General features: G+C 62.7%; 1 protein-coding gene across 5 annotated transcripts in view; it reads left to right on the forward strand.

Annotated features, from left to right (window-relative positions):
• The first annotated feature begins 13708 nt into the window (after positions 1 to 13708).
• Positions 13709 to 18843, forward strand: part of ADAM8 (ADAM metallopeptidase domain 8) — a 99541-nt gene continuing 94406 nt past the window's right edge. For all 5 annotated transcript variants that reach the window (XM_056794721.1, XM_056794727.1, XM_056794725.1 and 2 more), the window contains exons 1-9: positions 13709 to 13884; positions 16422 to 16510; positions 16722 to 16798; positions 16871 to 16952; positions 17033 to 17109; positions 17623 to 17812; positions 18129 to 18194; positions 18269 to 18337; positions 18427 to 18596. In XM_056794721.1, coding sequence (XP_056650699.1) covers positions 13830 to 13884; positions 16422 to 16510; positions 16722 to 16798; positions 16871 to 16952; positions 17033 to 17109; positions 17623 to 17812; positions 18129 to 18194; positions 18269 to 18337; positions 18427 to 18596 — 875 coding nt within the window. In that variant the 5' untranslated portion in view covers positions 13709 to 13829. The remainder of the gene's footprint in view (positions 13885 to 16421; positions 16511 to 16721; positions 16799 to 16870; positions 16953 to 17032; positions 17110 to 17622; positions 17813 to 18128; positions 18195 to 18268; positions 18338 to 18426; positions 18597 to 18843) is intronic.

The following is an 18843-nucleotide window of genomic DNA, read 5'->3' on the forward strand; positions in this document are numbered from 1 at the left end:
TCTGTCTCCTCCGTCGGGGCCCTCCCTGCGGGGGATGGGCGTTCGTGGGGGGGCGAGGGAGGGGGGAGCCCGGCCCTGTCCGCCGTGGCTTCCCTGACCACGACCGCGTCTGTGGGCAGGAAGAGCGAGCGCGCCCGCTTCCTGTGACGGGCGGCCGGGCTGTTGGGCAACGGCCGGAGCCGCCTCTCGTGCCCCTTCCTGCGCCGTGCCCACTGTCGCCCGGGGCCCCAGGCGCTGCGTGCCGCCCAGTGGGCATTTGCAGGGCATCGTGCCAGGCTCCGGACGCACACGGAGGGGGGAGGCCGCCCTCAGCCGTCCTCAGAGCTCGGACTTCCACGAGAGGGAGACCGTGAACGGGGTCAGGGAGGGCTTCCTGTAGGAGGGGGCATGTAGCAGGGCCTTGAAGGAAGCCAGAAGGGAGGGAGCCTCTGGGGCCCCTGCGTGGGCTGCGGATGGCCCCAAGCAGGTGCCCGACGAGGCCCGCAGAGGGGATTCTGGATCCCCTCCCGGCTCGGACCGTTGGCAGTGGATGCCAACCAGAGGGGAAGCCGTGGCGGGATCCGGGCGGGGGGGCCGCAGGCATCCCAGTGTGCCCCCCCCGCTCCATCTCCTTTCCCCGTCCCGTGGCCTCCGCCCAGCAGCCCCTCCCAGGGCATCGGGGCACACTCGGAGGCAGGGGACCTCGGTTCAAATCCCGCTCCCGGGCCGTTAGCCCGGCACCCCGTGCCTCAGTTTCCTCATTGGGCTGAGTCTCGGGGAGCCTCCCCCTCCCCCTTCTCCCCAGCTCCCCAACAGTTACGGAGGCCCGGCCTGCCCCATCTCTCGCGCTCGGGCCGGGCACTTTGAGCCCAGCCCGAAGGCTCTTCCGCCTCGCACCAGCCACCCAGAAGGTCGGGGAGGAAGAGGCTTTGGAAGGGTTCGGACAGCCAGGCCTGGGGCGGGCGGCACCCACTGACGGCCTCCCTGGGGGCCCTTCCCCTCCACCCTCTGCCCCGGGAGCCCCCGGCCCTCCCTCGGCCCTTCCTGCCCTCTGCTCCCGTGTCTCGTCCTCGGGCCGGCCGGATGGTCGCCGTCCCGGAGCAGCCCTGAGCGCCTTGGCTGGCCTCCCCGCCTCCCTTTCGGGGCCCCCGGGGCCCCGGGTCAGGGCTGCTGAGGCCCCCCCCGCCTGGCCTGCAGCGGGGGGGCTCCTGTGCCCTCTGGCCTGGCCCCCCCGGGCTCCCGGGCACCCAGCAATCAGAAGTGAGTGGCGGGCCGGCCGGGCGGCGCAGAACCAGAGACGCGGTCCTGGGTTCCAGTCCGGCCGCAGACCCTTCCTAGCCGGGTGGCCGTGGCCCAGCCCCGATGGCTCCTCTGCCTGGCACCGCGCGCTGTGGATGCGAAGCCACAAGGGACGAAGGGCGGCCCCCGCCCCTTGGCAAGCGCGGCTTGTCCGCTCGACGTGCCGCCCAGGCCGCTGTGGCTGGGCACTGGGGACGTGCCGACATTCGGCCCTGCCTCCTTCCCCGGGATCTGCGGGGCCGTGGCAGAGGCGGGCCCTGGCGCCGGGCACGGGAGGGCTTCCTGGGAAGGGGGGAGGCCCAGAGGGAGCAGGGTCGGCTGGGGAGGTGCCCGGAGGCTCCTTGGAGCGGCCGCCCCACCTTCCCACGGGCGCCCGAGGGGGCTCCTGCTGGTGGAGGCCAGAATCTTCGCCTCGAACCCGGGGCCGAGCCGGGGGAGCTCTAATCCCCCTGGACAGACGGACGGAGGGAAGGCGGAGCAGCGGCCCCCGAGGGGGCCACAGGAGAGCCTGCCCGTCGTGGCCATCAGGCAGGAGGGAGAGGAAAGCGGGCGAGGAAGGGCAGGCGGGCCCGACGGCCGCCCGTGTTTCGGACCTCGGGAGGCAGCTTATGGAGCTGGTGGTGGGCAGCTCCGGCCCGCCTGCCTCTGGCTGGGGGCGGCCGACTCCCTCTCGCTGGCTCCGCCCAGTCACTTGAGTCTCCTGGCAAAGATCCTGGAGCCTTTGGCCACTTCCTTCATTTCCCAGATGAAAAGCCCCTTGTCCAGGCTCAGACGGGATTTGAACTCAGGCCCGGTGCTGGAGCCACTGTACTGTCTCCCGCCCCTTTCTTTGTCTCCTTCTCTGGCATTTGAGACGCCAGATTATTGTCAGGGGTCCCCCCGCCCCTTCCCCAGGGGCTGCTTTGGGGCTCCGAAGGATGGCTGAGGGAACCGGAAGAAAACGGGAAGGAAAATGAGTGGCGCCAAAGGAGGAGGACCCGGTGGGAGGGCCCTGCGCAGTGAAGCCTGCCTCGATGGCGATGCCCACAAGCAAGATGGCGCCTGAGGACCCCCATGGAGAGGGCAGCCACCGTGCCATCGGTCGGTTTCTGCCATGACCCCCCCACAGGACGGCTGCCGGCCTGGGGAGGGGGCGGTTCACACCGGAGCCCAGTGAAGGGCCCTTGAGGCCAGGACAGCCAAATGGCGCTTCCTGGAGAACAGAAGCAAACCCGAGCGTCTGAGTCCCCGAGGCCAGGCGGCAAGAGGAGCCCCGAGCACCCAGCGGAGGCTCTTGTGAAACAGGGGCGAGTCACTTCTGGGTTCCGTCCCCAGAGAGGGCCGCTGTCTGATGCCACCACGTGTGGAGCCCTCCATCCGGCCGGCCGGCCATCCCGCCATCCGGCCGGCCATCCCGCCATCCCACCTGCCATCCCGCCATCCGGCCGGCCATCCTGCCATCCCACCAGCCATCCCGCCATCCGGCCGGCCATCCCGGCCATCCCGCCATCCGGCCGGCCATCCTGCCATCCCACCAGCCATCCCGCCATCCGGCCGGCCATCCCGCCATCCCGCCAGCCATCCCGCCATCCGGCCGGCCCCGATCAGGTCTCTCCCTCCAGGTGGGCAGCTTCTTCCTAGGGCTGTCGGGGTTGGCCTGAACGCTCACGATCTTCAGCCATTCGCTGCCAGGCCTACAGCGTTCTCCTGGCTCTGCCCATTTCATTCTTGGTTATTCCCTGCGAGTCTTCCCAGGTTTTCCTTTTTCTTTCTTTAAACCCTTCCTGACCTTCTGCCTTCATGTCAGTTCCAGGACAGAAGAGCAGCAAGCGCGGGGCAGTCGGGCAAGCAACTCGCCCAGTCACTTACACAGCTAGGAAATATCTGAGGACCACTTTGAACCCGGCTCCTCCTGACTCTTGGCCTAGTGCTCCATCCTCTGTGCTACCAAACTGTTCCTGAACACAAAGATCTTTCCCCTTTTTCCTGATCGCCTTGGGAAGGAGATCTAATAGTGGCATGGCTAGATGAAATGGTGAATACAGTTTGAGAACTCTCAGGGGAGAATTCCAGATTGCTCTCCAGAATGGCTGGATCAGTTCAGTTCCACCAATAATGTATGAGCATCCCAATTTCCCCACATCCTCTCTCTCCACTATTTGCCTTTTTGACTTCCTATCAATTTAGCTAATCTGGTAGGAACGAGATGGTCCCTGGGGGTTGTTGGGATCTGCATTGCCCTAATCAATAGTGATTTAGAGCATTTCCCTCTGACTAAGCAAAGCTTTGGTCTCTTTTGCCCCAAACCATCTCTTCATAGCCTTTGACATTTACCAGCAGGAGAGAGAATGACTCATGTTCTTGGAAATTTGTCTCCGTTCTCTACAGAGTGGAGACGCGAGGCCCTTGTCCCAGAAACTGACTGAAATGGGCTTTCCCCAGTCTTCTACTTTTCTTCTAGTCTTGGCTTTGTTGGTTCGATTTGTACGACGCTTTTTTAATTTAATGTGATCATATGTAACCCTTTCACATCCCACATTGCTCGCTCTCGCTCTCTCTCTCTCTGTCTGTCTCATTTCTTCAGATGGCCTCCTCTCATCTAGAAATCTGTCAGATAGGTTCAGTGGCCTTCCCCTGTGCTTGTCATGCCTCTCTATGTCTAGGTCATGTCGCCATGTTGACCTGCTCTTGGTAAACAATGCAAGATCCTGGCCTAGATCGAGTTTCCGCTTTTCCCAACAATTTTTGCCAGTAGTGAGTTCTTGCCCTCAAAGCTGAACTATTCCCTTTTGACCTAACTGGGACGGCTTCTGGCTAGCGTATGCTTGCAGATGGTTGGAGCAGACACATTTCTTATTTTAAGGGGAAGTCCACTAACCCCTCACGTGGAGGGTTTGGAAGAGGCAGGAGCGCTCTGTTTTGTCCGAAGCCTTTTCTGCAGCTGTTGAGGTAACCCTCTGACTGGTGAGGCGTGGATTTTCTTCTTCTCTGCTCAATTCTGTTCAGGGTTTCCTCCTCCAGACCTTCCCTGCATTCCTGGTCATCCTCTCCCTTGTTCTCAGCGTACCATCCTTGGGATGTATCAGGCTCCGTCTCCTGGGTGGTCATTCATTGTGTCCACGTTCACGAGGGAAGTCGCTTTAAAGTCTCTTTTCGCTCTCACTTTGGGCACGAGCACCCTTAGACGAGGAGATTGGTGGGACTCCTTTGCCTGCCATGCCCGAACGTTCACTTAATACGGGGCCAAGTTGGTCCTTAACCGTTTGGCGGCGTTCCCTCTTGGAGCCGCTGATTCCGGATGCTTTTTTCTGAGGAAGCCCATCCCCGCTGGATCAGCTTTTTCTAACCGAGGCAGAACACCCAACAGGTTGAATGTGTAGTGAGTAGAGAGCCTTCCAGATGTTCTCAGAAGTCGCAAAGATCGAGGAGAGCTGACAAGAACCAAGAGACACGAACCACATACACAAAAGGCCTTGTTGCCGCCACCGATAACCACGATGGCAGAGTTCTCGACCCAGAGCCAGGTGGCCTGGAGACTAGAGCCAAGGGGGCCTCAGGAAGCCTTGAAGTGCAGCACTCAGGCAGTTTTGGAAAAGCCTCTGGATCGGAGAAGCGCAGCTCGGATCCCAGCCCTACTGAAGGGCAATAGCAGAGAATGTCCAACTCTTGGAATGACTGTGCTCAGCTCACATGCTAGCAAGGTCAGGGGTTGAGATTCTGCCAGGCATGAGGCCTGGCTGGGCCAGATCCCAAATGAAACTGGAAAGCGTGTGAAACGGGCATCCTTTCTTCCCTTTGCCTATTTCGAGTTAAGATGCCTTTTGATTGGGTCCACACAAGCTTGAAGCAGGTGGAAGAGCTGCCAACCACTTAGGGAATTCACCCCCTACCTAGTGCTAGATGAGAAGCCAGCAAGATAAGATCAACTCGATCAGCGAGAAACTTGGTAAGGGCTCACAAGAAAGTTCACGCCCTCCGAAACAGTGAACCCCTGGGTAGTGCTCAACAATTTGGAAGCTGTGATCAGCCCTGTGAAGAGGGGAGAAGACAAGAAGCCACTGTAAAAGGCCCTGAAGATCTGAGGCTAAGAGGGTGGACTCCAAGAAGGAAGTCACTTCAGGAAGGTCAGCTCAAGAAGAAAGTTGGCCTCAGGAGTCACTGGCAGCTCCACTCAGTGTCTTGAGACCTGCCTCCCAGAGGGAACTAGGGTGAGTGGGTGGATAGCTGGCTTTCCTTTCCTGACTTCTGGAGAGAGTTTAATTCCAGTTGAAGGTTAACAAATCCTGGCTGAGCCAAGCGCTGAAACACTATTTAGTTGGAGAGGTTGATGGCCTCTCTGCCTTTCTGTATTTCTCTACTTTCCCTCTTTCCAGCTCCTTTGTAAATAAAAACTATTAAAGTCACTTTGACTTTGAACATATATTTCAGTCATACCCTTAAAATGGAACCCTTACAAGCAGCAACCATCAAAGCAACCTGGCCCCTTCAGCTCAGAGAGAACTGAGGATCAGAGGAAGAGATTACGGAGTCAACACACAGCCGTTACTGACAGTACCCAGCTTTGGGGGAAAGAGCTGGTACAATCATTCTGGGGAACAATATGGAACCAGCCTCACATGGTCCCAAAACTATCCACGCCCTTCGATGGAGCAATACCACTACGGGGTCTGTGCCTGTGTCTCAGAGGTCAGAGAGGGAGGAGAGGACCCACCTGGGCCCAAAGATTTCCAGTGCGAGGGGTTGTCTGTCACTCGGGGAATGGATGAACACGTTGTGCTATTAGCTTGTAATGGAATACTGATGCTCCATAAGGAACAATGAACAGGGCAAGTTCAGAAAAACCTGGAAAGACTCCGATGAACAGATACAAAATGAAGTGGACAGACCTGGGAGAAGGGCGTGTGCAGTGTCCGAAATATGATGATGATCACCCGGGAAGGGCTAAACCCTTAGCAGCAAAGTGAGTCTCCAAGGTAACCCCAAGGGACTCATGATGGAAATGTGAGCCACAGCCAGAGGAGCTGTTGGGGGTCTGAGGCAGATTGCAGCCTGCCGCCTTCCACTGTCTCCTTCAGGAGGTCTCTGGTATATGTGATGGGCGTTTTCTAGTGTGACATAAGCAGCCTGGAAATGTCTATTCCATGAAAGTAGGGTCTAAAGCTGTGCCACCCTATTTGCCCTTTGGGGGAAGGAGAAAATCTGAACTTTCAAATGTCAAAAGCGATTGCCCCAAAATGCTTCTACACGTACAGGATTGAAAAAACAGAACATTTATGTAGGCGTCGGCCCTCTGTCGGGAGAGCAGCCTGGCTTTCCGAGAGGCAGAGGAACTAGAGACCAAATTGTCAACATTTGCTGAATTATGGAGAAAGCAGGGGAGTTCCCGGGAACCATCCACTTCTCCACTGACTCCACTACAGCCTTTGATTGCGGATCTGGCAAGTCCTCAAAGGGATGGGAGCGCCGGATCACCTTCCTGGTTTCCGAGGAGCTCGTCTGCAGGTCAAGAAGCATCCATTAGGACCAGACGTGGAACAACTGCTGGGTTGGAGAGGAGTCTGACAAGACAGTCTAGAGTCACCTTGGATGCAGAGGAAAGCAAAGGCCAGGCTGGACAAGTCGACAGAGAAGAATCGGCAGTCTCGGGGGCAGATGACGCCACTCTGCTGCTGGCAGAAATGAAGAAGAGTTAAGAAGCTTCTGATGCCAGTGAAAGAAGAGACTGTCAGAGCTAGCTTGAAGCGCCCCATCCAAAGCTGGCAAAGGCAGCCAATGTAGCTATCAAGAGCAACTCCTGAACTAGGACTACCCGGGGGGAGAGAGCAGGGGGTTCCTGAAGCCAAGGCCAATGGCCACTTGCTAGGATTCTTCAGGATTAGACTAGGTGACCACTGGGGCCTTCTGATTTGGATGGTCATGATTGTGTCATTTTACCCACCATGCATTTGGGCAACAGTTTTTAGAAGCTCTCTGTAGGACCTTCCATTCATTTTAGTTGGTTTCTGCCCATTGATCCAAGCCAGCTACTGGGGGAGAATTGCAGGTTAGAGGTGGGCAAAGCCCAACAGTGACAGCCCTCTCCCCAAGAAGCTAGACAATGAAGTTGTTTCGGGACCCCCCCAACTCCACCAAGATCTCTTCCTGCTTGGGCAGGGCCGTCCGCCTGCTCTGTTGGTGGCCTGCAGTTCACCTCTCATGTATGTGGCGGTGAGCCCGGGGCCTGGAGGGAGGACTGAGGAATCCTCCATTCGTCCTCCCCAACGTCCCTCATGGGGGAGATGGCCAAGGCAGCTCCTCCGGGGGGGAGGCCACCCGTCGCTGCTCCCGCTAAACTCTGCTGCCTTCCAGACAGACCCCTCGAGGATGTCCTCTGCAAGAGGAGACTGGGAAGCCCAGCGCAGGGCGGTCCGATGACTCTGGGCCAAGGAAGGAAGCAATGGCTCGGGGGCGAAGCTGGCCTAGCTGCTCCCCAGAGCCCCGGCAGGCAGGTTGGGAAGGAATAGGCTCCCCAAGGGGTGTACGTAGGGACAGCGAGCAGTGAGGATGCGCTAGGAGATCCCTGGTGGCGGAGAACTTGGGGCAGGCCCATATGGAGGGGGCTCCCGGGAGGGGTTGCAAGGCCGGCACTTGGCTCAGTGTACAGCTGCTCTTTCTAGCACTTAGGAGTGAGCCAACAGGAATTGGGCAGCCCTGTGGGTAGTGAGTCCTCCTGATCTCAGAAGGATTCAAGTGAAAGCTGCATGGATCCCTGCCAGACCCTCCCTGACCTGCATCAGAGCCTCCAGCTGGCCCTGGGCAGCCTCGAGGGCGGGTCCCTCTCCCTCAGTCCTTCTGTCAAGCCTCCAGCTCAGGGGCCCGGGTTGTGGCCCGAGAATCTGGCTTCCTCCAAGGCAGGCTTAGCGAGACCCTCGAGGCCCACCGTCCCTGGGCGTGTGGGGCAGCTGATTTGTTCGAGCCCTGAGCAAAGCTCCTCTGAGGCCTGCTGTCCAAGGCTGAGCGTAGACTCGTCCCCAGATAAGGAGTCACTGCCTCCAGGGAGCCCTCAGTGCTGTCACAGACCTCCCTCAGGACCTTTGGGCCTCACGCCCTGGCCCGGCCCCATCCAGGCTACTTCTTGGTCCCCCCTCAGGGAAGGAAGCCCCGTAGAGGAGCCCCGCACTGACGCTCAGAGGGGACAGGCCGCAGGACCCCCAAAAGGAAGGCGCCGTCGAGGAGCGGCAGCTCTCACACCTCAGCCAATCAGGGTCCCTCCGGCCCGTGGGCTCCCCCGGGACGTGGATTCGAGTGACAGCCCAGGGGACCTGGTTCCCCGCCCCAGCCGGCCAATCTTGGCTCCTTCCCCAGTTCCCAGAGGCCACATCCCCAAGCCCATCCCCCCCTGGAGAGGACGCGGCCGCTGCCCAGCCCTGCTGCGTCAGGCTCTGCAAATCCCTGCGTCCCCAGCGGCAGCTCCCCCTTCTTCCTCTCTGTCTCCTCCCCTGCCCCCCGCTCACTTTCCCTCTCTCCATCTCTGATCATTCACATCGTCCTGGCTCGAGGAAGCCTCTTCCTGGGAGCCTCAGCTTGCTCCTCTGTAAAATGGGCGCAGAGGCTTAGGAGGCCTCAGACAAGCAGCCAGCCAGGCCGCCTGAACCCCCACAAAGTGGGGCGAGAGAATGAAGAAAGAGCCGCCCCTGGGCCGCGCAGCCCAGCCCGCCACCCCTGCCAGGGGGCGCCTTCACGCCGGCGCACCAGGGGCTCTCGGAGTTCTTTCCTGGGACTCTGGCTGGGCGGCCGCTCTTCCTCAGTTCAGCGGATCTTCCCATCCTCCATCAGGTGGGTGACTCAGGGAGCCGGCCCGGCCCTGCCCTGCTCTGCTCTGACTCAGTCAAATGAATCTGCAGGACTTCTTGGGAAGGCCAGCTCACTTCCTCCTTCCCAGCATCTGGCTCCGGGTGCGAGGCGGGCCTGGGGGCGGCCTGGCTTCCTGCCCTGAGTGGTGGGAAGGTGTGGCCGGCAGCCCTGGGGGGTCCAGAGGGTCCCCCTGGGCTTTGGGGCCTGGAAGAGAGCCAGGAAGGGCCCGAGCCTCCAGGAGGCTGACTTCTGCCCCGAGCTGAGCCCTGCCACTCCCTCGCCGGGGCAGGCTGGCTGCATTCTTTGTGGTCTTGGCCTCCCCTCCGTCCCTCCTGGCCTCCGCACTTCCTGCTCCAGGCCAGCCTTCGGAAGCCCAGCTGTGAGACCCCTGAGAAGCCTGCTTAGACTCGGCTGCTCCCCTCCTGGCAGGTCCTCAGGCCCAAGAGGGAGGGGCCCCAAGCCCCGCGCCTTCTCCCCCTCCCCCAAGTCACTCGAGCAGCCTGACTCGGTTTCCCCCTCGATAAAATGGGGCTGAGGAGAGCCCATTGCTTGAGGCCTCCGTGCAGTGCCCGGCACACGATGGCTGCCAGATAAAACTCTAGGCGAAGAGATCATCTGGGACCAGAGGCTTCGGGCCTCACGTGGCCAGGAAAGGACTCGGGGCTGCTCTTCCTGGGCGGGAAGGCAGGGGCCAGGAGGGGGGAGAGGCCAGCTCTTCTCCGAGCGCCCCCACCCACCCACGGACACAGCCCCCACCGCCACGCATGGCCTGGTTCTCTCGGAGAGCGTCTGTGCCGCCAGCCGTGGGCCTGGGGACGGACACGCGGGACCACAGAATGACCGGATCCGAGCCAAAAGGGAGCCGGGTGTCGTCCTGAGGAGGGCCATGGCACGTGGCACCTGAGCCGTGGCACCAGGCTCCGAGAGCTCCACGGAGCAAATCCCTCTCCTCCGCTAGGCCCTCTGCTGACCCTCGTTTGGTCATCCGGCTGCCCGAGAGAGGACTCGGACCTGCCAGGAGTGCCGACACAAGCAGCAAGAAGGCCCGAAGAGGGCCCGAAGGTGGGGAGGGCAGCCCGTGGGGAAACGAGACTGGGAGGGAGGGGCCAGCAAGTTCCAGAGCTGAGGTGGATGGGAACCCCACTGGAACTCCGCTAAGGGGCCTCCATCCTGACTGGCTGCCCATTCCATGCTGGGACAGCTCTGCCCTCCTCCCACTCCTCCAGCCTCCCTTCTCCAGGCCTCACCGACACACAGGAGGGCCCAGAAGCAGGCTCGGCAGAGCCGCTGAAGCCTTCTTTGCCTCCCTCTCCTAAGTGGGCTCTCCAGACCTTAAAGCACCTCATGTGGGCCAGTCAGTAAACGTCTGCCGTGAAGGCCTCCCAGGGACCCAGGCGGCATGAGCTGGCACAGAAGGAAGGAGGATGGAGAAAGGCTTCTTGGAGGAGGAGGGCTTCTGCTGAGACTGGAAAGCAGCACGGGAAGCCAGGAGGCTGAGAGGAGGAGGAGAGCCATTCAGGAAGGGGCAAGAGAGAGACCCGGCCAGTGGGCAGCCCTGGGGAGCCCGGTGTTCCTGGATCCCAGAATTCCCCACAACAGAGATGGGGCAGGGGCCTTGAATGCCAAGTAGAGGATTTTCCATTGGATCCCGCAGAGGGGCCTGACACGTCAGCCAGATCAGTTTGGGGGATGGACAGGAGCCTGGCAGCCCCGCCAGTAGCTAGATGGGAGGGGATGAGAGTCTGCACCAGGGTAGGGGCAGAAATTGCACACAACCCCAGAGAGGAGAGGCACCCTGGAGGAACGAAGAGCCCAAGGCTGAGGTGTCCGGTGCCCGAGTGGTCAGTAAATGCCCAGAGACGAGCGCCGCCTCCTGGGGGCCGATGGGGGGAGAGAGGAGCCCCCCCCCAGCTGGCCTCCCTCCGCTCGCTGTCACGTGGATGGCTTTGGTGCCCCAGAGGGACCGAGCGAGTGCTGGGGGGTGGCTGGGCTCAGCCTCGTCTGCCCCAGGAGGAAGCCTGGCCAGAAAGGGGAAGCGGCAACCTGAAAGGCCCTCCCTGGGCTTCTGGGCAGCCGCTTCCGGGGCGGAGGGGAGGGGGCACAGCCGAGGAGCCCGAGGAACACCGGAGACCAGGAGGAGGCAGTGGGGTGGGTGAAGGGGCCCCGCTGCTTCCTTGGGGGCTGCCTGGGGGGCCCCACGGGGTGACCTACCCAATTGGCTCTGGGTACAGACTCCCGCCAGGGTTCAACCCAAGAAAGTTTTCTGAAGAGCCTCCAGGCTCTGTGCCATGCCTTGCCATGCCCTGCACAGGCTCTGTGCCATGCCTTATGCCAGGCTCTGTGCCATGCCTTGCCATGCCCTGCACAGGCTCTGTGCCATGCCTTATGCCAGGCTCTGTGCCATGCCTTGCCATGCCCTGCACAGGCTCTGTGCCATGCCTTATGCCAGGCTCTGTGCCATGCCTTGCCATGCCCTGTGCCATGCCTTGCCATGCCCTGCACCAGGCTCTGTGCTATGCCTTGCCATGCCCTGCACCAGGCTCTGTGCCATGTCCTGTACTAGGTTCTGTGCCAGGCTCTGTGCCATGCCTTGCCATGTCCTGTACTAGGTTCTGTGCCAGGCTCTGTGCCATGCCTTGCCATGCCCTGCACCAGGTTCTGTGCCATGTCCTGTACTAGGTTCTGTGCCAGGCTCTGTGCCATGCCTTGCCATGCCCTGCACCAGGCTCTGTGCCATGTCCTGTACTAGGTTCTGTGCCAGGCTCTGTGCCATGCCTTGCCATGCCCTGCACCAGGCTCTGTGCCATGTCCTATACTAGGTTCTGTGCCAGGTCTTGCCATGCCCTGCACCAGGCTCTGTGCCATGTCCTGTACTAGGTTCTGTGCCAGGCTCTGTGCCATGCCTTGCCATGCCCTGCACCAGGCTCTGTGCCATGTCCTGTACTAGGTTCTGTGCCAGGCTCTGTGCCATGCCTTGCCATGTCCTGTACTAGGTTCTGTGCCAGGCTCTGTGCCATGCCTTGCCATGCCCTGCACCAGGCTCTGTGCCATGTCCTGTACTAGGTTCTGTGCCAGGCTCTGTGCCATGCCTTGCCATGCCCTGTGCCATGCCTTGCCATGCCCTGCACCAGGCTCTGTGCCATGTCCTGTACTAGGTTCTGTGCCAGGCTCTGTGCCATGCCTTGCCATGCCCTGCACCAGGCTCTGTGCCATGTCCTGTACTAGGTTCTGTGCCAGGCTCTGTGCCATGCCTTGCCATGCCCTGTGCCATGCCTTGCCATGCCCTGCACCAGGCTCTGTGCCATGTCCTGTACTAGGTTCTGTGCCAGGCTCTGTGCCATGCCTTGCCATGCCCTGCACCAGGCTCTGTGCCATGCCTTATGCCAGGCTCTGTGCCATGCCTTGCCATGCCCTGCACAGGCTCTGTGCCATGCCTTATGCCAGGCTCTGTGCCATGCCTTGCTATGCCCTGTGCCATGCCTTGCCATGCCCTGCACCAGGCTCTGTGCTATGCCTTGCCATGCCCTGCACCAGGCTCTGTGCCATGTCCTGTACTAGGTTCTGTGCCAGGCTCTGTGCCATGCCTTGCCATGTCCTGTACTAGGTTCTGTGCCAGGCTCTGTGCCATGCCTTGCCATGCCCTGCACCAGGCTCTGTGCCATGTCCTGTACTAGGTTCTGTGCCATGCCTTGCCATGCCCTGCACCAGGCTCTGTGCCATGTCCTGTACTAGGTTCTGTGCCAGGCTCTGTGCCATGCCTTGCCATGCCCTGCACCAGGCTCTGTGCCATGTCCTGTACTAGGTTCTGTGCCAGGCTCTGTGCCATGCCTTGCCATGTCCTGTACTAGGTTCTGTGCCAGGCTCTGTGCCATGCCTTGCCATGCCCTGCACCAGGCTCTGTGCCATGTCCTATACTAGGTTCTGTGCCAGGTCTTGCCATGCCCTGCACCAGGCTCTGTGCCATGTCCTGTACTAGGTTCTGTGCCAGGCTCTGTGCCATGCCTTGCCATGCCCTGCACCAGGTTCTGTGCCATGTCCTGTACTAGGTTCTGTGCCAGGCTCTGTGCCATGCCTTGCCATGCCCTGTGCCATGCCTTGCCATGCCCTGCACCAGGCTCTGTGCCATGTCCTGTACTAGGTTCTGTGCCAGGCTCTGTGCCATGCCTTGCCATGCCCTGCACCAGGCTCTGTGCCATGTCCTGTACTAGGTTCTGTGCCAGGCTCTGTGCCATGCCCTGTGCCATGCCTTGCCATGCCCTGCACCAGGCTCTGTGCCATGTCCTGTACTAGGTTCTGTGTGTGCCAGGCTCTGTGCCATGCCTTGCCATGCCCTGCGCCAGGCTCCAGCGCTTGGAGCCCCAAAGAACAGCCAGCCCAGCCCCGCTTCAGAGCCGGGAGAAGCGGAGGGCAGCCCGGGGTCCTCGGAGACGGATGCTCGGCGGCGGCAGACAGTCCGCTTCGCTTCTCCCAGCTCTCGGGTGGGCTCGTACCGCCGGAATGAGCCCGCGTGGGGTGGGGGTGGGGCGCTCCAAAGGTCTTGGGTTCGAATCTCAGGTCAGCAGAAGGAGGGCCCGCCCGGCGCTCTCCCGGGGGCTGGACACCTGGCGGGGGCGGCGGGGCGGCGCCCGGCGGGGGCCCCGCCCCGTCCTCTCCATCCCGCGGGCTGCGGTCCTCGGAGCCAGACGGGTCGGAGCGCGCTGCCTGCCGAGCGCTCCCCGGCCGTCCCGCAGTCCCAGAGCATGTGCCTCCCCCTCGGGCTCCTCCTGGTCCTCCTCGGCGCCCCGGGGCTCCTCGGTGAGTGGGGCGGGGGCACCCCGGGGTGGCTCGCTCGGCACGGCGAGGGGCGGGGGGTGGGGGGAGCTTCCGAGGCCCCGGCGGCCCGCGGGGGAGCGGAGGGGAAGGGCAGCCGTGACTAAGGCTGAGGGGAGGGAGCGCAGCCCGGATCCACCCGGACTGGGTGACCCTGGCCAAGTCACTGCCCTCATCGGGGCCCGGGGAGCCCGGAACAGGGGCGCAGGCTGCCCCTCGGACAGCTCTTGGGTTTCTGAGGAGGATGGAGAGGCCGTGGGGGGGGGGAGGGGGTGTCGGCCCCGCCCCGCAGGAGCGATTCTATCTTTCCTCCCCTCCGGCTGTGGTCAGGGCGGTTCCTCTTCCCCAGGCAGTAACAGGGCAGGACGGAAACAAGTGACTCCCCCAGGGTCACACAGCCAGCTCATGGCCTGGCCTAAGGGGCCACTATCCTCCCAGGCTACAGCTGAGTAAACTGAGGCCCAGAGCCTGACAGAAAAGACGCAGATCTCCCCTTCCCCTCCCATGAGGGTTCTAGGAGTTTAGGCCAGGAAAGGACCATGACAGGGTCACCAGGCCAACCAGGCATCCTCCCTGCAGGGAAACTGAGGCCCCAGAATCCAGCGTGGGGGAAGGGGCAGGCCCAGCTCTCCAAGTTGAGTCCTCCGGGGCCTGGCTTGGGAGCCCCCACAAGTCAGCTGGGGCTTGCCAGGCATTGTGCCCGAGCGAGGCTGGCGGGCACAGAGCCAAGATAGAGCTCCCATTTAGCAGATGAGGAAGCTGAGGCCCAGGAAATGGCAGGATGTGAGCGCCTTCGGCGCCCCCCCATTCCCATTGAGCCTCTGCTCCCAGGCCTCCCTCCCTCCCTCCTGTGGCCGCTCATTCCCCTCTGGGACTGCTCCCAGCTCCCCTCTGGGGCCCTTTTCCCCAGGCCAGACGGAGCAGCCTCTTCCCGCTGAGCTTTTCTTCTTGGGGGTCTCAGCTGGTGCTTCAGGATGCTTCGGGTCAGAGGAAGCCCCTTCCTGGCCCATTCGGGCCTCAGAGGCGTCAGGGCCTGCTCTTCTTCCCAGAAGCCTCCGGGGCTCCGGAATTGGCCTTCAGGGTCCTCACCACGAAGCGATCCTCTGTCTGTCCTTCCAGTCATTGCCAGTGGCAGCAGTGTTAGGTGCTGGGTTAGGGCCCTGCGTCCTGCCCTCAAGGGGCTTATGTGTGGGGGGGGGCAGGAGGTGGGACAATCCAGATGATCAAGTCCAAAGGATAGGCAGAGATGGGGTGGGGCGGGTCACTAACTAATGGCAACAGGACAGGCTTCCTGTAGGAGGTGGCCTTTGGAGCCAGCAGGAGTTCAGGCATGAGTGGGGTGGTGGAAGGTGACATCTACAAGAGATATTGCAGAAGTGAAATCAACCAGAAATGTGACAGAGGAAATCTACAAGGGAGGAAGTTGACTAGAGGCAGAGGTGAAATTGTAAGAGATAAGCAGAGGGGAAACTGACAGGCCACCAGTCAGTGTGGAGGTGTGATAATGAGGGGGCCAGGCAGGAACTGGACAGCCTGGCCCAATTCCCTGGGAAGAACATGGTAGGCTGGACAGGGAAAGGGAGGGTTTAGGGGACACCTCTTCTGTCTCTGGGTCTTCCTCGGCCCGCCTCAGGGACGTCCCCCACTCAAGGAGTCAGAATGAGCAGACAGAGCCAAAGCTCTGGCCCTGGAAGACACTTCCCTAAAGAGTCTTGCACAGAACTTTGGGGGCAACAAGGGGCAGGGAAATAGGGTTGATCCGTGGATAGAGGACCCAGCCGGGCAGCAGTGGTGGAGGGCAGAGTGAGGACCCACACTGGAAGGACTCACTTCCTCTGCCAGAGGAGGGCTTTCCGCTCCAGGAGGGGGGGAGGGGGGCCTCCAGGCTGGCTGTCCCACACTTACTTCTGCATTTCTGATTCTGCCCTGGGAGGGGAGGGGCGGCCCCGCCCAGCCCAGAGGGTGGTTGTTCCTGGATGCTGCTGCTGCCTCTGCTCTAAGGCCTCCAGCCTGGAGGGGGGAGCCCAAGCAGCCTCCTCTGTGCCCCCAGGACCTGCTTTTCACTCCTGGCCCTCCCTGCCCAGGAAAGGAATGTGGCCCTGCAGGATGGGGGGGGCTGGACCGGGATGGGGAGGCGTCTGGGTGTCCCTGAAATTCCCTGGGTCTGGGCCAAGCTCTGTCTAGTGGGGCTTCCAGCAAGGGGCTCGGCAGCTGCCTCGAGAAGGATGGAGAGCCAGGCCTAGACACCGGAGGTCCTGGGTTCAAATGTGGCCTCAGCCACTTCCCAGCTAGGTGACCCTGGGCCAGTCACTTGACTCCTACGGCCTAGCCCTTGGCCCTGATGGAGGGGAAGGGCTGAAAAAGAACCAGAAGAATGAGCTGTCTGGGCCAGGCCGGGGAGCTGCTCTTCCCTTCCTCACAGGCTCTGGGCCAGGGAGGGCTCCGAGGCGCCCGGTGGCCCTGACCCTTGGAAGGGGCAGAGGAGGGCCCGCCCTGCCTCCTCACCGGGCGCCTCTCTCCAGGACTCCGGCCCCAGGCCGAGCACTATGAGGTCGTGTATCCGGCGAGGCTGCCCGTGCCCAGGACCCGCAGAGAGCTCTCGTCGGGCCCGGTGAGTCTCCCCGGCCGCCCCCTCGGCCCCAGCGCCAGTTGGGAGACCCCTGCTGCGGCCCCGGCCATCAGGGGGCCGGAAGCGCCTGGAGCCAGGGGTGAGCCGGGCTCCCGTGGGCCCCCCGAGCTCACCTGAGGCGCTGGCCTGCTGGGGGCCGAGGGGGGTTGGGCACGCTGGGCCTCACGAAGGCCGGCCTCTCTTTCCTGCGCAGACCGCGTACCCGGAGAGCCTCCGCTACGTCCTGCCCCTGAGAGGCAGCAACTTCACCCTGCAGCTGCGCAGGAACAGGTGGGTGGGCGCCCGCACCCCGGGGGGCGCAGGCGGGGGGCGGGGAGCTCAGCGGCGCCCGCTCTCTTCTAGGGACCTGACGGGGGCCGCCTACACGGAGACCTACACCTCGGCCGAGGGCGCCCAGGTGACCGAGCAGCCCGACCAGCTCCAGGTAGGGAGGCGGGCACAGAAGGGCAGCGGCTGCCAGGCTTGGGGCCCTCCCGTGACCCTCCGTCTCTTCTTCCGGCCCAGGACCATTGCTTCTACCAGGGTCACGTGGAGGGGCATCGGGACTCGGCAGCCAGCATCAGCGCGTGCCAAGGCCTCAGGTGGGTCCCCCCGGCACCCTGGGGAGTCACGGGGGCCCTGAGCGGCTTCCCTCGCTCTGGAGAGCTCATCGTGCCCATCTCGCCGCCGCCGACACTGTTCCCCACGGCACGTAACCCCGGGCTTGTCCCCGGCCTCTGCAGCCCCTCCCTGCTCGGCTCTTGTCTGTGGGCTCAGAAGGAGGGCCGGCAGGGGCCTGGGGGGGCTGGGCTGCCTGGGGGGGTTGGGCTGCCTAGGGGGGGGGCTGGGCTGCCTAGGAGGGGGGGGCTGGGCTACCTGGGGGGGGGCTGGGCTGCCTGGGGCGGTGGGGGGGCTGGGCTACCTAGGGGGGCCTGGGGGGGGGCTGGGCTGCCTAGGAGGGGCGGGGGGGGCTGGGCTACCTGGGGGGGGCCTGGGCTGCCTAGGAGGGCCCTGGGGGGCTGGACTGCCTGGGAGGGGCAGGGGGGGGGCTGGGCTGCCTAGGAGGGGCCCTGGCAGCCCCCGGCAGGAAGTGGATGTCGGGTCTCTCCTTGCAGGGGCTTCTTCCAGACAGGCTCCACCGTCCACGTCATCGAGCCCCTGCCGGGCGCCAGCCACGAGGGCAGACACGCCGTCTACAGAGCGGAGCGTCTCACGGAGAAGCTCGTGACGTGCGGCGTCAGCAATGCCACCCTGGAGGAGGAACTGGAACCCAAGATGGCGGCCGCCCAGAAGCCACGCAACTGGGTGAGACCCCGCCCTGTCCTGCTTCCCTTTGCTCTGGCCGGCCGCTACGACGAGGGAGGGACGAGTCCGGCCCTTGGCCTGGGAGGGCCCATCTCTAGCCCTTGCTGTGGGCCAGGGGAAAGGCTGAGCCCTGGAGGGGGCCCCCTAATCTTACCGAGGGGCAGTCTAGGCCCAGAGGGCGAAGGGGCCAACCAGAGCAGCAGGATTTGAACCCAGACCTCTCCTGGAGTCAGTGCGGGGGGAGGCGGGGGCCCAGGCCTTCACTACATTTGGAGCTTGGCGCCCCTGACTCTTCCGCTCCCTTGTTTCTCCTCAGAAATCGGGGGCCGCCTCAAGGGGAACGCGCTACGTGGAGCTCTTTGTGGTCGTGGATTACACTGAGGTGAGGGGGTGGCGCGCGCTCCCCAGGGGGGGCTCTGGAGGAGATGCTCACCGGGCGACGCTCTCCTTCCTCAGTCGGTGAAGATCGGGAGCCGACAGGCCATACGGAACCGGGTGAAGGAGATCGTGAACCACGTGGACAAGGTGAGCCCCTTGCGGGGGGGCTGAGCCGGGGGGACCTCCTCGCCCGCGGCCATGTCCGGCCGGCTCACCGGGCGACCCTGCCCTCCCAGCTCTATCAGGAGCTCGACTTCCGTGTGGTCCTCATCGGCCTGGAGATCTGGAACTCGGGGGACCAGACCCACATCAGCAGCAGCCCCGAAGCCACGCTGGATAACTTCCTCCGGTGGCGAAGCCAAGTGCTCGTCCCCCGAAAGAAGCACGACAATGCCCAGCTGATCACGTGAGTGCCCGGCCGGGGCCGGAGCAGCTGGCGGCTCTGCCCGAGAGACGGAGGGGATGAGGGGCCGGTGGCCAGAGGGTTGGGGAGGGCCCTGGCCGGGCACCCGGGAGCCTGGACTGGTGGCCTTCTGGCTCTGTGACCGCGTCAGGAAGGGTTGGAGCAGCCAAAGGATCAGGAGACCGTGGCTATCTCAGAGGCAATAGGGAGCCACTGGAGACTCCAGGCAGCAGAGGGGTCCGACAGGTGC

This window comes from Monodelphis domestica, chromosome 1 (assembly GCF_027887165.1).
Source record: "Monodelphis domestica isolate mMonDom1 chromosome 1, mMonDom1.pri, whole genome shotgun sequence".
Lineage (NCBI taxonomy): Eukaryota > Metazoa > Chordata > Mammalia > Didelphimorphia > Didelphidae > Monodelphis > Monodelphis domestica.